The 21188-nt window shown below is 38.6% G+C and overlaps 3 protein-coding genes across 3 annotated transcripts in view; all 3 read right to left on the bottom strand.

Annotated features, from left to right (window-relative positions):
* Positions 1 to 11102, bottom strand: part of LOC103518894 (neurogenic locus Notch protein) — a 31339-nt gene extending 20237 nt beyond the window's left edge. The window contains exon 1 of the mRNA XM_026830563.1: positions 10973 to 11102. Within this exon, the coding sequence (XP_026686364.1) occupies positions 10973 to 10978 (6 nt within the window). The 5' untranslated portion in view covers positions 10979 to 11102. The remainder of the gene's footprint in view (positions 1 to 10972) is intronic.
* A 1297-nt stretch (positions 11103 to 12399) lies between these two features.
* On the bottom strand, positions 12400 to 16848 carry LOC103518896 (glyoxal reductase-like; the record flags this gene model as incomplete). The annotated part of the gene is made up of 6 exons (XM_026830565.1): positions 12400 to 12658; positions 13115 to 13194; positions 13747 to 13871; positions 14246 to 14535; positions 16504 to 16611; positions 16800 to 16848. Coding segments are annotated over 6 exons (795 nt in total), but the record flags the coding sequence as incomplete, so codon positions are not given.
* A 257-nt stretch (positions 16849 to 17105) lies between these two features.
* LOC113471427 (9,11-endoperoxide prostaglandin H2 reductase-like) lies at positions 17106 to 18609 on the bottom strand. Its single transcript, XM_026830566.1, has 4 exons — positions 18580 to 18609; positions 17733 to 17795; positions 17441 to 17524; positions 17106 to 17323 (listed from the first exon to the last, which is right to left on the bottom strand). The coding sequence occupies exons 1-4, from the start codon at positions 18607 to 18609 to the stop codon at positions 17252 to 17254; spliced, it is 249 nt and encodes an 82-aa protein (XP_026686367.1). The 3' UTR covers positions 17106 to 17251.
* Positions 18610 to 21188: the final 2579 nt, after the last annotated feature.

Genomic DNA, 21188 nt, shown 5'->3' on the forward strand with positions numbered 1-21188 from the left:
TTTTTTTTCCCAAGAGGTTTAATAGAGGGAACTGTAACTGCTAAGGTCTTATCGTCTCGAAATCAAAGAGAGAAGGAAGACAGGATAGGAGAAAACCAGCCGTTCCGAGAACGAACATTATCCGTTCTGGATAAAATCCGCCCCGGGCAGAAACCGAACCCGTGGCCTAGCGCTTACAAGGCAGACGCGCTACCAACCAAGCTAACTAGGCTGGCGTTCAGTTGGTGAATGTATAGCCACGACCCATGACGACTAAGTACTACCTACGAATTCCTACAAATATGTACATAGTCCTTAGGTACCCATATCATAGGACGGGTTCTAATTCGACTAGGAAGTGCTTAGAAGACTAAAAATCTCGACGTTTCTCACGCCCAATTAAGATGAAACCCATTTCCTTTCTTGGGTCCGAACAGAAAAAACACTATGCGTGTAGAAAAGAACGTGAAGAACAAGAGAACTTCTTCCTTTTGAATAGCTAAATGGAAACCTACGCTTGAAATCGGACGTGGAAATTCACACCTACTGGATAATTCAGTCTTAAGAACCAACCTCAGTTATGCATTTCATGCTTAAAGCAATTTCATGCTTCAACTTAAAACAATAACATTATAATCCTTTTATTATTAGGTATATTATGGTCTTTATTTTCACGTTCATACATACTATCGTAAGAATGGCACACAACCCATCTATCCGGGAACAAACAATGTTCCTAAAAATATGTGGGTTTGGTTTATTATTATTTTGTTAAGAAGTAAATGCATTTTGTGTAGTAAATCACAGTTTAAATACAAATTTGTGAACTTTAGCAGTTTCGCCCAAAGGGATTTGAATGAATCTATGAATTTGTATGAATATTGAAAAGTTATAATTTCTGAGTATAGTTACGTATGTAACTATGCTAATGAAACAAGAATCTGGTTATTAAAATACTTCGCAAAACCCGCGGGTCAGCCATTCCTACACAAAATCCTTGAACATTGTGATTTCCTTCAGTTATAATTTTTCAGTCATCCTACAAAGTGTTGTTTGTACCTTAGATTTGCTGAAGTTTTTTTTTTAAGAGGTTTGACAGAGGGAACTGTACCTGCTATGGTCTTATCGTCCCGAAATCGAAGAGAGAAGGAAGACAGCATAGGAGAGACCCGTACACGTTCAGTAATTTAGTAGCCTCGTGAATGTTTTTCAGGATTTCAGGTAGTTAAGTAGTTATTTCTCCGGGAAGGACATGGTAGATACAAGTTTATGATTGACTGTGTAAAGTCCAATACGTAGGTATAAGAGAATTTTTCTATGTAAGAAATAATAAGAATAATAAAAATATTAGGTATAATCATAATTATGATTTTTTTTTGCCCATCACTGGAGAAATGAGAGTAATAAAGTTATACAAAATTTTAGGTTTCTAAATTCATTCCGTTCAAAAATCAAGGTGGGGGCGCGGTCTTTATGAACACACTGTGTACGCATGGCACCAGCATCAGGTAATCAAGTGAAATAATCGAGTTATGTATGTAAGAATCAACAACGTTTTTTAGAGTAATTTATCAAAATAGGGTCCTTCTTTTAATTTCCCTGGGATCTTAATGAATATACCTATGTAGGTAGGTATGTACTGAAGAATAATATACGAGCAGTAAGTAGTATTTTGGGTATTTAAAAATTAATAAAATCGAAAACATGCGAGAATAAGTGAAAATAAGAGGATAAAAAGTATTTTTTTTTCAATTAATAGCGCTCAACCCTAAGGGGAATTTACCTAGTTAAAAAAATTAAAAGGGGAAAAACAGTGCTACTCAAAAACGGATTACCTTTGATGCTTTGAACAAAAAACGACGGTCTAGAGGGTTTAGTTTATTAGAAAATAAAGTAAATTTTTAATAAATATTATTTAAGACCCACATTAGGTAAATACCTACAGGTTTGCCAGGTGCAAAAATATCCTGCAGTGCCAAAAGCAACAATTCAAATGAGGTGGTGAAACTGATATGGTGACTACAGGAAATACTAGGACTTGGTACATGTCAGCTCCAACTTCTTTTTTAAGGACATCGACACAAGTTGAAAGTTGTGTTTAAAGTAAATGCTTCATGATATGGTAAAACCATTAGAGTTTTGTATAATACCTACAAGTAGGTACAATACACATAATTTTCATTATCTATCATCCAACTATCTTGTTCAAAAGAATAGTATGATGTTGACATATACGAAGCCTGTGAGAACACAAGGGTGTAGGAAGGGGGAAGGCGGTTTAAGTTACCTTTGACCTGAAGTTTAGAGGAGTACCTAGCTTGAGCTGCCGTATTGGAAGCAACACAAGTGTATTCACCAGAATGCGCTGCACTCACTGAGTTAATGCTAAGGAGACTAGAAAACGAGTCAAGATCCGAAACATTAACGGGAAATCTAGGGCTTAAAGGTTTGCCGTCTTTAAGCCATCTAATAGTTAACGGTGGGTCACCATGCGTAACGCCGCATATAACCCGTGTTCTTGCTCCTTCTGGAAGCCCGTCAAATGGAAATGCAAACGATTCTATCTTAGGAGGCACTGTGGAAAGTGAACAATAGAATTCAGATGGTAATCAAGATGAGTATACAAAAAGGACACATTATCCCAAGCTTTTATTATAGGGGTAGGTATTATGTCAAACCCAAGGAACTAGAAATTATAATCAAAGAAGAGACATGCAGAATATGTATAACCGCAATGGCAAAATACTTACAGCAGTGCCATCAGTGTTATACGAATTCTGACATGTCTCAGAGAATAAGACTAATAAGAAATTAAATGTACCAGACTTTACACACTAAAGATTTACATACAGTATAGGATTTGGTTTCCTAGCCATGTTTGTTGTCAATGTGATACTTTGTATTGGTGAGATCAGAAAATTAAGAAGGCCAAGTCTGCATTCCCAGTTTTTCGTGTCTGCTGAAAATGATGAATCTCAATTCCTTCAACCTTTTCTCAATTTCAACTTGGCATTTCATGACAATACGTGAAAAATCAACGGGTAAAAATTATGATAGGGGTAAAAACCTGGCAAAATGTTCGTGTAATATAACATATAACACACTGCTTGCTCAGAAAGTAAATATTTTTGGCACTTTTTTTTAGTTTTCTGCTTATACCTCCTAATCCTAAACCACGCCCCTAAAATGTAAAAAGTAATAAGTAAAAAGAAAAAAATTCACAAAATAGAACATTAAAAACGAATAAAGTTTGGACACACTATCACGTAGGAAATTTTTGTGTAGGTACTTTAATTTTGACATACATTTTGGGTAGGACTCACAGTTTAGGAGTTTTAAGCGAAAAACCAAAAAAAAGTGCGAAGTTTTGGCCCTTTAATTTTGACATACATTTTGGGTAGGACTCACAGTTTAGGAGTTTTAAGCGAAAAACCAAAAAAAAGTGCGAAGTTTTGGCCGTTTTCTGGCAGTTTTTCCGCTGCCAAAAGTTCTCCCCTAACTCTAGAGGTCTCAAATTTAGTATCACACTTCCCCCACCATACCTAACGATCCTATAACTAATTATTACAAGGTAAGCCTATCTTAAACGGCTCTTTATCTTTTAAAGTAATTTGATATCCAGGATTCAGCATAGGTACTCGTATAATATGCAATATACCTACATAAATAGTTACCTACCTATGTATCTACCAGATTTAGACGAGTCAGAATAATAAATAAGTAGGTATTTCTAGTTTCTAATTTCGTACACAAACCTTTTTCCCAGTGGACTTCTTCAATAGGATATCCTGCCACAGGACACTTGATGGACAAGCCTTCTCCATCGATGGCCGTGACTTTCGGTATAAGTCTCACATATGGCAAACCTGTAATAGTAATAATTATAATATTAGTACCTATTAATAATAAGTGACCTCCGTGGCGGAGTGGGTATCACTCTAGGCTTGCACTCCGGAGGTCCGGGTTCGATTCCCCGTGGGTCGAATTTTTTTTCGGCTCTGTGCTTGGATTTCGGGGTGTACTCAGCCTCGTGAGGACAATTGAGTAGCTACCTACTTTCATCGAGTAGCGAGTTAGCGACCAGTGGTGGCATTACCATAGGCGGTTCTTGCCTAAATTTTTGGGGGGACTTGATTTTGAAGGTACACCTTCAAAATTTTGATTTAGCTTTATGTAAAAAATCTGGTGTGACAGTTCCAAAAGTTGACAAAGGCTTTATAAACTTTTTTAGGGAAAACACGAAAAACTCATATCTTTTGAAAGAAGCAGTCAATTTTAATGGTTTTGGTCTTGGAAAAAGCCAAAATCTAAGGGACTCTGTTGGTATTAAGGCATTTCTGGCAAAGTTGACATTAATTAGTATTAGTTATTTAAGGTCAAAATTCCGAGATGTCTAGTTTTGGCACCGAAATTGGCAAAAACACGTGGATTTTCCCCTTTAGGTATGTCTCCTTTTGAAACCGTTTAGCTTACAGTAGAGCAGGTTAGAAAATGTCCATTTTTGAAACCGTAGGTACATATTTGTCCATTTTTGGAACCGAAATTTCCAAAAACACGTGGATTTTCGTCCATGTTTGCTACCGTAGCTGATCTTTAACGCCGTTTTTAACGGATTTCCGTTTGTTTTAGAGGTCTGACGATGTTTTCAAACGATTTGCCTTGAAAAGACGAATCGAGATATACCAAAAACTCAATTTCCGAAAATTGAGCCTTTGTCCATCACTTAGCTTGAATCCAGGATTATGTACCTAATATGTACATAGGTATATATATGTATTTAGAGTATTTTAGAGTGAGTGTGAGGTGTGAGTATGTGGCGCACTTTACCGAATTACATTTTAGTATTTTACATATTTACGGAAGGTCTTGTCAGTAAATGTACTCGTACCTAACTGTCTATTTACCCAAGTACAAATTGAAATATCATTAAACTTACTCCATTATTATAGTGTTTAATATTACGAGTACCTCCAAGTTGTAACTCTGCAGAGCCCTGTGCTACATCTCCATCACTCCTTCTGGCTATACACTGGTAAATACCACGATCCTCTCTTCCTACAGGATTGATCACTAGACTTGTGCTCGAAGTCCTGCCTGGAATTTGTCGCCCATCCTTGAACCAGGCAATGAGATAGGGACCAGAATCATACGGGGTGATCTCACACTGGAAGTTTGCACTCCCATCCAGAATGAAATTTCGAAACATCCATTTTCACCCCTCAGAGACCATCAGGGCCGGAAGTCTGAATTTCATTTTTGGGTCTGAATTTCAAGATGAACCATTAGTGGGACCTATTTGAAGCACAAATCTTCAATCGATAGGAATTTCCCATTTTTGGTGCTTCCACTATTGGCGGGAGAACATGGAAAAATGAAATTTTGAATAGGCCATAACTCCGGCCCGGGTAGTCAAATCGAGCTCAAACTTGTACCAAAGTACTACGTTCTTTAAGACCTATGATATGATGTATAACAAGTAGGGGTTTTTATTTAAGATTTAAATTTGGAGACTCTGGGGCCGCCCCTGGGGGGCTCTCCGAAATTTCGAGTACCTCCCAAAATTCTTTATCATAATCAAGGGCTGCCTGCAAAATTTCAGCTTCCCTGAGTAAACATTAAAAAATTAAAAGGGTGCCTGGGACTTTCTGAACGGACTGTACACGTATATGGCATTTCTGGCAAAGTTGACATTAATTAGTTATTTATGGTCAAAAAGTTCCGAGATGTCCAGTTTTGGTACTGGAAACCCGATTCATCCCCTTATGGAACCGTAAGGTACTTGTCCTATTTGCTGCTTGTCCTTTGTCCACTTTTGGACCCGAAAATGCTATTCAAGGATAGGCTTTTTCTATTTTTGGAACCGAAATTGGCCAAAACGCCTTTTCAACCGATCCACCTTGAAAAGACAAATCCGGATATACCAAAAACTCAGTTTCCGAAAATTTTGGAGTTGTCCACTTTTGAAACTGGGCGGCTACTCAATTATCAACTGTCGGAAAATATTAGATATTTTTGTACAGTACTGAAACAAACATCCAAACGGTCGAGTTGAAACGTAGACCTTCACTCCGTTCGGTCAATTACTGCATATTATAGTATTATACATAGTATGTAATTATTACAAGGTAAGCCTATCTTAAACGGCTCTTTATCTTTTAAAGTAATTTGATATCCAGGATTCAGCATAGGTACTCGTATAATCAAACTGAATAAACAAACATCCAAACGGTCGAGTTGAAACGTAGACCTTCACTCCGTTCGGTCAATTACTGCATATTATAGTATTATACATAGTATCCGAGATGAATAAGGAGAAATTTAGTCTTACCTAGGTACATTCTTTATTCATTGACCTAATTGTTAGCATGTTGCCTATTGTTTTACCGTAAATATTGAGTCTGGCTGAGTGAGTGACTGTTCCTGCTCTGTTCTCAGCTACACAAGCATACTCTCCGCCATCTTCCACAGTGACGTGACTTATATTCACATGACTAATGACGTCACCATGTCCGGACACAAACTGACCAATGACGAACCGGTTATTGGTGGGTAACTCGAATCCATCCAATGTCCAGCCAATATCCGGTGTTGGATTACCGGAGGCAATACACTTGAGAGACACGGCCGGTCCTGGCTGGAGCGTTTGTTCTATGAAGCTGTACGTCAGTATGGGAGGTGTATCTGAACAGAAAAAAAATATTGATGGGGTGCCACCAGATTTAGGCGATTTTTAGTGGGGCTGGGGAACTTTAAACAGGGAGTATACCATCCTGAAATTTCCTTGCTAAAGAAATAGTACAGGTTGAGTGTGAAGGTCATTCATTTTGCTGTAGGTACCCGAAAACAAATGTCATCCAAAAAGCAATCACCCTATTGAGAGCCCGTCTGAACACGGGAAAAGGCGAAGAAGAAGAAGAAGAAGAAGAAGAAGAAGAAGAAGAAGAAGAAGAAGAAGAAGAAGAATATAATTTAAACCCCCACCAGAAAGAATTCCCCTGCCAAATTTGGATGCTCTCCTACTACCTAGGTATAACATTTTAAGACGAAATAGGTAGTTAGGTATCTACTTACATGTGTAGTTAACCTACATAACTAATTTTGTGTAGAAAAAAATAATAAAATAAAATTTAGTCAAGAACACAGTTTTTAGTGAGGAATACTTGATTTAGCAGTTAGCTATTGATTTTGTAGTGTCCTCCCTCAGTAATGTATGGGTTGGTCGGATCTGAAAGTACTTTGGCGTCGTGTGTTGATCGCTGGAACGACATTATATTTTGTGACAGCATTAACACTTCTTATTTCACCGAGGAGATAGGAAATAATTATACATAGAGATATGTATGCAGGTAGGTACCTACTTGAATGTGACACTATACACCTTGTATGTATGTATTAGGTACCTATATACCTAGGCTTTTTTTTTTTTACTGAGCAGACGGAACGAGAGGAGAACAAAGGAAAAATTGGAAGGGCATGTAAAGAAGTAAGAAAAGTGCTTAGATAGGTACCTATACAATAGCGTGGTCCCTTGGAAAGTTGGAAATTACAAGAGCTTGAAATTGGTGCAAGGAATAGAGGCATGGAGTCTGTAAAATAACATTACGACTTTGTTGAATAATTTATTTTTCTGCGTTTTTTTGGTGGTGTTGAGGTTTAAATAAAATTACAAGAATTAAATGCCTACGTTCCTATTGTATATTGTATAGGTACTTACAGGGTAAATCAAAATTATCTGTCGTAATGCAAGTACAAATTAGTTCTACACACCACGTAGCAAATACGATTGAACTAGATCAGGGGTTTCCAACTTCCATGTTTACCTATGCGGGCCACATGCTACATTCGGAGGTACTGTACATACCTAGCAGAGTCCGATCGAATTGTGAGCGCCGCAGGTGAAACTTTTCAAAATGTATTCTCCAAATTGTAGCTGAGCACTAAAGGGGATCAGTTTCCATGACCCAATAATATAACTACACTGGTCTTCCACGCGGCAGAGCCGGGTTTAATGCCCATTTTTGCCTAAGTGCCAAACCTTTTTTTACATTTAGGTGTTTGTACAACTCTCAAAAAGCTTCGCGGGCCACAAAAATAGTCGCTAGTTGGAAACCACTGAACTAGATGGTGGGCGTACGAGGGGCAAATGAAAAGAATATACATAGGTATATAAGTAATTTTAAAACAAATTTACCTATTTTTCTGAGTTTTGACAAGACAAAATCCATTTCTCGTCTCGTAAAAATAATGTAAAGAAAATATTCTTTTTTGGCACGTTATTTTGAAGGACAAAAAAGTAGGTAGGTATAGCTTTTTAGTCCAACTTTCAGGTCGATCCGATTAACAGGACTGTAGTTATATAACTTGAATGATCTTCCTCTCTTGGGGAAAGCATCAAAAGTCAGGGAACATTAAATTTTGGAATCAATTTTATTTAAATACCTATATACCTACCTAATCATGAATTAAAAGACAAGACGAGAAATTACTCGTCTCGTCGTGCATAACCACTGGTTCTCTTCAAGGGCCTCTTCCATCCAACCACTGGTTCTCTTCAAGGGCCTCTTCCATCCAACCACTGGTGAAGAACCAAAAAAACCGACTGTCATCAACAAACAAGGAATGAAGAAATAGAATGGAGTAATAACATCAGATGTAGAAGAGAACAAAACAGTCTGGGTGGAGTACATCAAAGAACTATATGATACAGAAGCAAATGAAGAAATGAATGATGTTGACAATGAGAATGAATGTGAACATGATACAATTGGAACAAAGATAGAAATATGGGAAGTTAAGAAAGCAATAAAAGAATTGAAAAATAACAAAGCATTGGGAAGTAATGGTATTCCAGCTGAAGCACTAAAGACACTAGTAATCAGTGCTATATCTAGAATTACAGAATTGATAAATAAAATCTACGACACCGGAATCTGGGCTGAAGATCTTGTAAAGACAATTCACCACAGATGCAATATTCGCTCTGAGACAGCTGTTGGAAAAATACTTAGAAAAAGAAAAATCACTAACCATGGTATTTATAGACCTAGAAAAAGCTTACGATCGAGTGCCACATGAAGAGATTTGGAGATGTTTGAGAGAGAAGGGAACACCTGAGAAGTATGTGAGGATAGTGAGAGACATGTACGAGAGAGCGACAACTAAGATAGGAAGCAGTGTGGGCCTCACAGAACGTATTCCTGTGCAAGTAGGACTGCACCAAGGATCTGCTCAAAAAGTTTCCCCTCGTGAAAATATTTCGTGATTTTGGCCAGTTAATATTTCCGTTTTGAAACAAACTACAAACAGCGGTGTTAGACGGTCTGGTGGGATTGAGCTATCGCTTGATGCGGTAGCTTGATCATGGGAGACGCGACGGGTGGTGGGGATGGAGACCCGCCAGACTTGATGAGTATGCAGACACAGATGGATACAGGTACTCCGGACACTGGAACAGTGCTGGAGAAACAGCGCGCGCCTTTGTTATACAATGCTGAAATGAAGTTTGATTGGTACAAGCTGATCATACAATCCAAGTCCACAGTGGGTTCGAATGCATCAAATGGCAACTACATCAGAGCGCTTCATCTATCCCGAGTTCTTTCAGAAACCACTAGTAAAAGTGGAGATATCACTGAAATACGTAGACTCAATAGAAACAAATTCCTGGTAGTATGTCGCACAGCCAAGTGTGCGAATGAGATCATTGAGAACAAGAAAGTTCAAGAGGAATTCAATGCATTCATTCCCTCAGTATACATGCAACGTTCTGCCATTATCCGCGACGTTGACTTGGATATTGATGACAAGATGTTCATGGATAATGTAGACACCGGAAACTACAAGATCCTCAACATACGAAGACTGAACCGCCGAAGTTTGATGGATGGGAAAGTCTCCTACATTCCAAGCAGAACAATAAAAATAGATTTCTCGGGTCAGGACCTTCCTGCATTCATCTACCTCTGGTATACGAAGCTCAAGTGTGAACCCTACATGCAACGTCCAATGCAATGCTTCAGCTGTTATAAATTCGGCCATATCACGAAGAATTGTCGCAGTGTCAAGTTGTGTTCTATTCAAGGGCCTCTTCCATCCAACCACTGATTTTTCCCCCAAGTGAGCCTTCAAGATATTTTACCAGGGAGGTGTTAAATGTTTCTAGACTTTGCGAATCTTCCAATTCTAATGGTCTCTTTGTGGCATTTTCTTTTATTTATTTATTCTAATGTATTTTAAACTAAACTGTAAATATATGCTATACATACGCCACTGACTAAGGAAAACAGATGATTTTCTTCGCTCCCCCCCCCTCTCTCTCTCTCTCTCTCTCAAGTCTTAATGAAATTTTACACCGCGACCCGTGTTATTGTAATTTTATTTTTCTTTTATTTCTCCTCCTCTCGCGTTCGTCATCCTTCATTTAGTTTCGCGTCATTTCTAGAGGTGGCAAAGATCGGTTCACTTTAGGGAATAAGTTCCAACCGTTCAGTTCCTTTCATGGAACTGTTCCCAATATAAGTTCAACCCTCTTAGGTGGTTTTGGATTTCGTTCTAAGGCTGAGAATTACCACCATGGATTATCGTGAAAGTCAGTTTAATCCGGGATCTCTATAGCTTAATCCTCAAGTAGTCAAGAGGTGATTCGTGATCAGGAGGTGCTTGTTTCGAATCCCGTCCGGGGTATAACATTTAACGAATGGCTCTATTTCCGGATAAGCTTAAATGTACCTACGTAATCCTTCGAAAAATAATTATAAAGCAAACATCATAGGTAAATATTTCTTCAAAAGATCAAAGTTTCGATCAAAGTTTGAAAAAAAGTACATATAAGGGATCTTTTAGCACGGAGGGCTTGAGGATATTAAATACCCATTTTATACGAGAATTTTATAGTTTTAGACAGAAAAAAGGCTAACCTATTTTTCCGTAATAGAAAATAATAAAATACCCAATAAACAAACACACAAGAAGTACACAAACACAGCAGACTTACCTTCATATTTTCGTCAATTTCGCAACTCGAGAAAAATTAAAAAAATCGGAAATTCGGCAATCACTTTACAAACCAAGTCGGTTTCATTTCACTACACTGATGTACGGCGCGACATAAGAAAACTATATAAGCACTTAGTGGATGATGCCCACATACATGCCCACTATTCCAATGCCATGGCCAAGTCTCACTATGGCAAAATCAGTGGATTATTACGAGGGGTGTGCCAGTCCCACTTACCTTTTTGGCGAACAGTTGTGAGGGTCTAGTGGTGACGACCTTGACTCTCTGTCAGGAGGTCACGAGTTTGAATTAGTTTGGGGTCACATTTTTTAAGACCTTCATCATTTGAAGGGTTTTACTCGGGAGGTGCCGAAAGACGAAAATTGAGTTTTGAGTAGGTATTTCAACTGGAGTTAAATACGTCAATTTTCTATGACTTATGATGTTCATACTTGGTTCAAGATTAACTCTAGTATTATGCCGCTTAGATAGTCAGACAGACCTATGTAGGTCTAATAGGTCTGGCTAGAGGACGTTAAACAGAGAGTAGACTAGCGTCTGGCTGTGGGACTATAAACAGGGAGGAGAACAGCTAACCCTAACCAGCCTAGCTAGCTGGCAGTTTCAAAGGGTTCTCCCCGCTCTTAAAGAATAAGCACAAGTCCTCACGATGGTTGACTGCGGTTCAGGAGGAGCCAGTTAAACATGGCTAGAGACCATCACCCCTTAGAGACTGTTGGGGGGCTAAAAAGAAGGTTGGTAAAACCCACCCTTAGACTGACCACACGCCACTGGCTAGGATTTATATGGTAAAGTCAGATTCCACTTCATGCATCTTGTTATGTATAACTATAAGATATACATTATACATAATATATGTTGATCTCTACAAATTCTATGTCATGGGGACCTCTGAGTCAACACTGTTCTAGGAAATTATGTAAACAATTTAGGAAATAGACAGGAGCACAGAAAAACTTTGATAGACGCGAAGGCTTTTCAATTAGACCAAGTTTTATGAAAGGTTACCTCTTTTATTAAATAGGTAAGTAGGCGGATAATTATGTTTATCAAAAGAGGTTAAGTTCTTATTTGAGTACCCTTGTGAAGGCAGAATAGATGATTCAGCAACATTGATTGCCTAAGAGCCCAATTTTCCCTAATGACCCTGCAAGGTATACGTAATTTCCACTACTGGGGTAGGAATAAGACAGTTAAAGAAGAAGAGCAAACAAATAAATAGTAAAAAAACATAGAATTTATTGAATAAAATTTGATCATACACATAAGAATTATATAAAATAATTTAAATTAAAAAAAGTACAATAAATAAGGCAACATAAAATATTAGGTACAAACTTACATTTGCACATAAATGGTAATTTAATACATAACATGCGAAAATTAAAGGATATTAGAAATGAGCCAGCCATGCAATTTCTCAACAAACAAAACTACCTATAAAACAATGAATTTCATGAGTTATTCAAGTCAAGTAGGTGTACCTCTAATGTGCATCTTTTTCAAGCTCGGTTTCAGTTCAGGCAATCTTGTCCGGGTTCCAGCAGTACTTCTGTTTGTTCGGAATGTTCTCAATAGCTTTAACTTCCTCGGGAGACAATTCAAAGTCTAGAGCAATGTTCTGGACAATGCGCTCTGGAGTTACTGACTTTGGTATTATCACTGAAAACAGAGTAAATAATGAGATAACTAGCGAATAGGAATTCAGAAGCTAATTAATGCTCGACCGATCTTAATTACGTACCTACCTGCTTGATAATAGGAACTACCTACTCTTTTTTTTCACTAGGTCTTATAGAGGGAACTGTAAAAACGGAGATCTTATCGACCCGAAATCGAACAGAGGACAGGATAGGAGAAAGCCAGTCGTTCCAAGAACGAACCTTACCTGTTCAGGATAAAGTTCACCCAGGGCGGGAATCAAACCCCCGACATAGCGCTCACAAAGCAGGCGCGCTTCCCTCTAAGCTAGCTAGGCTGGCTGTAGGTATGTTTCACAATAATATTGAACCTCAAATCTAGTTATGTACGGTACCAAATTTTGTTCATTTCTGTAAAACATATGGTACAGCTTTCTGTTAATAATATTTATCTTAAGGAAAAATTGCATAAACTTACAGAAGTTCTCCTGCAGTGCCCATCGCAATAACACCTGAGCAGGGGACACAGAATGAACCTTGGCAATCTGTGCTAGAGTTTGATAGAGGGAACTTTAACATCAGAGGTTTATCGTCCCGCAAATCGAAGAGAAATGAAAAACAGGATAGGAGAAAGCCAGGCTGCTAGCCGTTCCGACAGCGAACCTTATCTGTTTAGGATAAAGCTTGCCTCGAGCGGAAATCGAACCCGCGACTTAGCGCTTCAGAGAGACCTTCCAAGTCAACTAGACTGGGTTTTGGGACACACTATCTACGATTACCTCCTATTCTAGCTTAATGACTGTTTGACTGTAAGATTTATTATGCAAAATTTTGTCTCCATATTTCACAAACAAAGCGTTTTAGAACGCGATTGTTTTCTCATTACTTTCAGAGTAGACCGACTCTACAGTTCTACACATAGGTACCTAGATAAAATATACCTACCTATCTACATAAAATTATACTCATTATCAAAATTCTACTCTCGTCGTTAGTGAAAGATATAGATATCCTAACAATAGGATGTAAAATTGATGTCCGTGCACATATTACAAATTCAAGCGCAGGTGTAGAAAAATATAGAAACGACTTGTGGATTTAATAGTCAGTGAGTCTGCTATCAAAGGATTACTTGAAGTACTGCCCAGTGATGCATAGGCTTGCAGCGCGATCTTGTTTTGATTGCACACATCAATCAGCTCTTGAGGTTGAAGAAAATGAGGATGGAATTCAACCTGGAAAATTAAAATTCAATTCAATACTAATGGCTCATCCTGCAATTTGTGAAGGTAGAAGTAGAAACACACTATCATCACATCATGTCACGTGAACTCATGAGGAATCAGAAAGATGAAGTTCAAAGTTTTCCATAATATTGTAGGTAATCTCTTTCAGGACAGCCACAATACTATCACGTTATGTGAGTGAGGTTAACCTCAGTAGTTAGTAGGTAGTGTAGTGAAAGTTGGTGGTTTGAGTCTAAGTCAAGTCATACATTTTATGAATGTTTTTAGTGTGAAATGACATTTGTAACAAACATTTAAGTATGCTTGAAAAATTAAATTTCCCAAAATCAATTCAATTCAGATAGTAGAGGGTCATATCTTACCTGATTAACAGCAGGAACTACTTTGCTGTTCTGAATGAGATTGACCAAATGCTTAGCAGTATAGTTGGACACTCCAATGGATTTCAAAGGTCCATTGTTAGGATTGTACAGTTCCGTCAATGCATTCCACAGTGTGTGGCGGTTGCTGATCTGCTGAGGACTGGAGCTATCCACACCAAATGTCCCAGGCCAATGAATCAAGAAAAGGTCCAGGTATGTGGTTCCCAGATCTTTCAAGGTCTGGGCTACCAGGGATTTTACTTGGTCAGCATTTCCATTGTACTGAGGAGCTGAGAAGAGAGTTCAATCAATATTTTTTACAACAAGGGATTGTCAAAAAGCTGACAGAATAAGTGATATAGAAGAAGTTTGTTTGACCACTAATAGGTAATATTTGTTGCTTGGAGTAAATGCAAAAAAATCAGCATGCTGAATCCAGCAGTGACCCAATTGACTTTCGCACTGAGTCCATCCTATTCAAAGACACAACTCGTGAGGCTCTGACCTCTCTCAGTCAGTGTTTGGAGTTGATTAATCGCGGCGACGAAATGTGGGGCAAGCGACACAAGGACGCGACGTCGCGACAGAAAACCATGGAGGGCGCCGCCTATTCGTCGCTCATGAAGACCTCGCATATTTCTAATCGCGAGGTAAGAGGTTTTTTTTCCGGTACTTGTTCAGAAGCCACGACAATGAAAAAAAGTAAAAAATCTTTTTGTGTCCTAACCCTATAATAACACTGGTCGCTGCTCAAATTGTGAAAGCTTCTTTTTGTGTTTAGCCTAACCGTATAATAACACTGGTCACTGCTCATTTGTCACATCTTCTAGCAATTTTCCATTGACGTGACTTCTGAACAAGTACCTTTTTTCCTTGTGTCTTATTGGTCTCCTGATTTTCCTGCATATTGAAAGCGTAGACACTCGACTTTCAATATTATAACGCTTAGTCGCGCTACGCCTAAAAATCATAGCCTATGAAAATGATTGAAACACTATAGGGGACCTTTTGTCACACGAGTCCAGTGTGAGAGGTATCTATGATTTTCATAGGTTTTGGACATTGAATTTAAGGGCCGTATCGCGCGAATCCACGATATAACGCTTAGTCGCGCTACGCCTAAAAATCATAGCCTATGAAAATGATTGAAACCTCTCACACTATGGGGGACCTTTGTCACACGAGTCCAGTGTGAGAGGTATCTATGATTTTCATAGGTTTTGGACATTGAATTTAAGGGCCGTATCGCGCGAATCCACGCTACTAAAAGTCTCGCGACAGCCAGTCACGGAATCAATCATTTACATGATACAAATTTCTTGACCCCGCCGAGAATCGAACCCGGGTCTCCCACGTGCAAGGCGAGCGCAGTGAGCATCACTACCACATGGGAGCTGACTATTATTCTTCCAATGTGAGAGTCTGGCCTTTTACTGCACGTGTAGACGCCGGACTTTGAGTTCGGAATCGAACCCGGGTCTCCCACGTGCAAGGCGAGCGCAGTGACCATCACTACCACATGGGAGCTGACTATTATTCTTCCAATGTGAGAGTCTGGCCTTTTACTGCACGTGTAGACGCCGGACTTTGAGTTCAATAGGTGTTACAAATTGCATTTCTATGACAAGAGAGCCAAGTCTGTTTAGTCTTAACCATAGAAACATTGAGGAGCTGAGAAGAGAGTTCAATCAATATTTTTTACAACAAGGGTTTGTCAAAAAGCTGACAGAATAAGTGATATAGAAGAAGTTTGTTTGACCACTAATAGGTAATATTTGTTGCTTGGAGTAAATGCAAAAATATGTATGTACTGAGTACTGAGTACATTGTACTCTTAGTACACCCACGAATAACAAATCAACCAGAAGCTTCCAAAGTGGGAAAATACGAAGGTCGAAAAAACACGTCATTCAATTTGACAAGGTACAAACAAGTCAATCACAGAACTAAGATTATAACCTAAATGATCTTATCTTGTACCTAGTTTGAAAATTTTAATTACCATCAATTTAGAAATATTGGTTGAGTTCCAAAACATTACATCATTTTTTTTTGCAGTCCCCGAGAGGGAAAACCCCTAATGGGTGATAAAAAGATTCTTAGCAATATATGGACCCCTCATGTGGTTGTTAGAAAATGCAAAAAATTAAGGGAGCTTTAATCAATAAACTTCAATCTTTTTTCCATTTTTTACCAAGGTATATCATCATAAATGCCTGCATCAAATGTAACACTACATAAAAGCATTTACTACTCACATAATTTGGAGGTAATGAAAATATCCTCCCTCTTCAAGTTGAATTTGGGCAGAAGAACTTTCAGGGCTCTCCCAATGGAAGCTTCATTTCCATACTCCTGGGCAGTATCTAGAAAGTAGAAAAAAAAGTTTGAAAACAGAAAAGATTATAATTTCAAACTAATAATAAATAGATACCATATATAATTTTGTTCAGCAAATCTCTTTACAACAGGTAAATTGCTTGTATCCACCATTAGTAAACCCCAATAATGGATTGGCAGCAAATGAATAGAAAATTTACATAGGTATACTCACCAATTGCTCTGTAACCTGCAGCAAAAGCAGCCTCAATAGAAATAGGAATTCAGAAGCTAATAATTAATGCTCGACCGATCTTAATTACGTACCTACCTACTTGATAATAGGAACTACCTACTCTTTTTTTTCACTAGGTCTTTTAGAGGGAACTGTAAAAACAGAGATCTTATCGACCCGAAATCGAAAAGAGGACAGGATAGGAGAAAGCCAGCCGTTCCAAGAACGAACCTTATCTGTTCAGGATAAAGTTCACCCAGGGCGGGAATCAAACCCCCGACATAGCGCTTACAAGGCAGGCGCGCTTCCCTCCAAGCTAGCTAGGCTGGCTGTAGGTATGTTTCACAATAATATTGAACCCCAAATCTAGTTATGTACGGTACCAAATTTTGTTCATTTCTGTAAAATAAATGGTACAGCTTTCTGTTAATAATATTTATCTTAAGGAAAAATTACATAAACTTACAGAAGTTCTCCTGCAGTGCCCATCGCAATAACACCTGAGCAGGGGACACAGAATGAACCTTATGGTACAGCTTTCTGTTAATAATATTCATCTTAAGGAAAAATTACATAAACTTACAGAAGTTCTCCTGCAGTGCCCATCGCAATAACACCTGAGCAGGGGACACAGAATGAACCTTGGCAATCTGAGCTAGAGTAGAATCTGCTATGAGAGGATTACTTGAAGTACTGCCCAGTGATGCATAGGCTTGCAGCGCGATCTTGTTTTGATTGCACACATCAATCAGCTCTTGAGGTTGAAGGAAATGAGGATGGAATTCAACCTGGAAAATTAAAATTCAATTTCATACTTACCTCAACTAAACACACATAAAACCCACTCTGATGCTTAGGTGTAGGAGCAACTGCTCCAAAAGAGAGAGGATTACTTGAAGTACTGCCCAGTGATGCGTAGGCTTGCAGTGCGATCTTGTTTTGATTGCACACATCAATCAGCTCTTGAGGTTGAAGGAAATGAGGATGGAATTCAACCTGGGCAATTAAAATTCAATTTCATACTTACCTCAACTAAACACACATAAAACCCACTCTGATGCTTAGGTGTAGGAGCAACTGCTCCAAAAGATGGTTTAGGTTGGGGTTATGTACCGGGTTGAGATAGGCAAGGTTGGTAAACTTGCCTTGTTTTTAAGTTACCACTCACAATGTCTCGTCATTCGTGGGACTTCCTTTTTTCATAGGTAAGGTACTTACCTCTTTATTTTTTTTATATTTTTTTTTCTTTTTTTTTCGCATAGCTTCCTATCTGATTTTGTATGCACTTTGGAAACTCCTGGACAAATCCTGCTTCTAAATGAGCATTATCAGATCATCACATATTTGGAAGGTAAATGCTGACATTTTATGTCAAAAATCAGCTTTATAAAAGTAGAAATGTAATCTCTGACTGTGACTTCGGCTGCTTCAGCATACAAACTATTGACACTCTCCCGAAAAAAACCTGCTCTACTCTAAACCAGAATTATCATTGTAGGAAGGTAATAATATTGGTACAGGTAGGTAGTAGGTACTTCACATATTCAACAAAGAATTCAAAGGAACTACATTTAGGGTACAAAAGCCATTGTGTTCTCTTTTAAAATTTGTCTTTTCACTCAGCAGGAAATATTACATATACCTAGGGTTAAAAAAGGTTTCAAAGAACTCCAACATTGTTTGCTGTCGTAAGTATAGTATCCTTTGTTCATGTGGTACCTGTAATACAATTTACATATAATAATTATGTATGTACCTGTGTAAGTAGCGGTAAAGATACCTTCAGTTTAGCGTCTAGATAATTAAACATGTATGACTACACAGGAAAACAAAAAAGTAGATTTTATGAAACTTGAACTTTTCCAAGCAAGAAAGTTTGGGATGATAAAAAATTGAAATGTTTCGGAAAAGTTTGACTTAACTGGAGTTAAATACGTCAATTTTCTATGACTTATGATGTTCATACTTGGTTCAAGATTAACTCTAGTATTATACCCGCCGCTTAGATAGTCAGACAGACCTGTGTGGGTCTAATAGGTTTGGCTAGGGGACGTTAAACAGAGAGTAGACTGGCGTATGCCTGTGGGACTATAAACAGGGAGGAGAACAGCTAACCCTAACCAGTCTAGCTAGCTGGCAGTTCCAAAGGGTTCTCCCTGCTCTTAAAGGGTAAGCACAAGTCATCACGATGGTTGACTGCGGTTCAGGAGGAGCCAGTTAAACATGGCTAGAGACCATCACCCCTAAGAGACTGTTGGGGGGGCTAAAAAAAAGGTTGGTAAAACCCACCCTTAGACTGACCACACGCCACTGGCTAGGATTTATATGGTAAAGTTAGATTCCACTTCATGCATCTTGTTATGTATAACTATAAGATATACATTATACATGATATATGTTCATCTCTACAAATTCTATGTCATGGGGACCTCTGAGTCAACACTGTTCTAGGAAATTATGTAAACAATTTAGGAAATAGACAGGAGCACAGAAAAACTTTGATAGACGCGAAGGCTTTTCAATTAGACCAAGTTTTATGAAAGGTTACCTCTTTTATTAAATAGGTAAGTAGGCGGATAATTATGTTTATCAAAAGAGGTTAAGTTCTTATTTGAGTACCCTTGTGAAGGCAGAATATATGATTCAGTTACAGTATTGAAAGAACATGCACTTTTGATATTGGATACCTTCATACCTACCTATTGACTAAGCTAATTCACTATAGGAGCCTGGTCCCTAAGTCTATTGACTTACAGTGTTTTGTTTTGTTCCAGAACTAAAATTAAAGCTGTCAGAGTTGAACACATACAAAGATATTTTGTTCAATCAAGTTGACAAAATCCAGACCTTCTTAGACACTGCAGAATCACCTACTAAGAAAGGTATGTGCTTGGATCAAAATTGCTGTTCAAAAGAATAATTTGTCAAGTGTGAATACGATTGACTTTTGCACCAAGTCCATCCTATTGACTTACAGTGTTTTGTTTTGTTCCAGAACTAAAATTAAAGCTGTCAGAGTTGAACACATACAAAGATATTCTGTTCAATCAAGTTGACAAAATCCAGACATTCTTAGACACTGCAGAATCACCTACTAAGAAAGGTATGTGCTTGGATCAAAATTGCTATTCAAAAGAATAATTTGTCAAGTGTGAATGTTTGTCACAAAATTTCATTACCCAATCCATACACCATGCTAAATTTTAAAAGGTGACTTTCTCTTGAACAACCAACCTTCAGGTCTGAAGTCCACCTTACATGCTCAGACTGTCTGAGAGACATAGGGCTGTCAAAGAGACCTAGGTCTGAGAACTTTTCTCACCACACACGTTCTGACGGTTTGATCCACCATACATGCTCAGACTGTCTGAGAGACATAGGGCTGTCAAAGAGACCTAGGTCTGAGAACTTTTCTCACCACACACGTTCTGACGGTTTGGTCATTACCCAATCCATACACCATGCTATGTCAGTGCAATAGTCCTAAATTAAAATGGACGCGGCACACAAGGGATCAGGAAGAGACCGCCTTAACATAATAATAATACACCATGCTAAATTTTAAAAGGTGACTTTCTCTTGAACAACCAACCTTCAGGTCTGAAGTCCACCTTACATACTCAGACTGTCTGAGAGACATTGGACATAGGGCTGTCAAAGAGACCTAGGTCTGAAAACTTTTCACAACACATTCTGACAGTTTGACTTTTTTTAATTTCCTTATTCTAAGTAAGGTGGGTTGGGGTAATTAGGTACCTATAGGAAGGAAAGTAATGTATTTTTTCGTTCAACCCTCAACAGTTGACCATGTCCAGCTGAATCAGCATGAGTCCAGCAGTGACCCGATCGACTTTCGCACCGAGTCCATCCTATTCAAAGACACAACTCGTGAGGCCTATTTTTTCGTTCAACGCTCAACAGTTGACAATGTCCAGCTAAATCAGCATGCTGAATCCAACAGTGACCCAATTGACTTTCGCACCGAGTCCATCCTATTCAAAGACACAACTCGTGAGGCTCTGACCTCTCTCAGTCAGTGTTTGGAGTTGATTAATCGCGGTCCACCATACATGCTCAGACTGTCTGAGAGACATAGGGCTGTCAAAGAGACCTTGGTCTGAGAACTTTTCTCACCACACACGTTCTGACGGTTTGACTTTTTTAAATTTCCTTATTCTAAGTAGGGTGGGTTGGGGTAATTAGGTACCTATAGAAAGGAAAGTAATGTATTTTTTCGTTCAACGCTCAACAGTTGACAATGTCCAGCTGAATCAGCATGAGTCCAGCAGTGACCCGATCGACTTTCGCACCGAGTCCATCCTATTCAAAGACACAACTCGTGAGGCTCTGACCTCTCTCAGTCAGTGTTTGGAGTTGATTAATCGCGGC

This window comes from Diaphorina citri, unplaced genomic scaffold (assembly GCF_000475195.1).
Source record: "Diaphorina citri unplaced genomic scaffold, Diaci psyllid genome assembly version 1.1 scaffold2419, whole genome shotgun sequence".
Taxonomy (NCBI): domain Eukaryota; kingdom Metazoa; phylum Arthropoda; class Insecta; order Hemiptera; family Psyllidae; genus Diaphorina; species Diaphorina citri.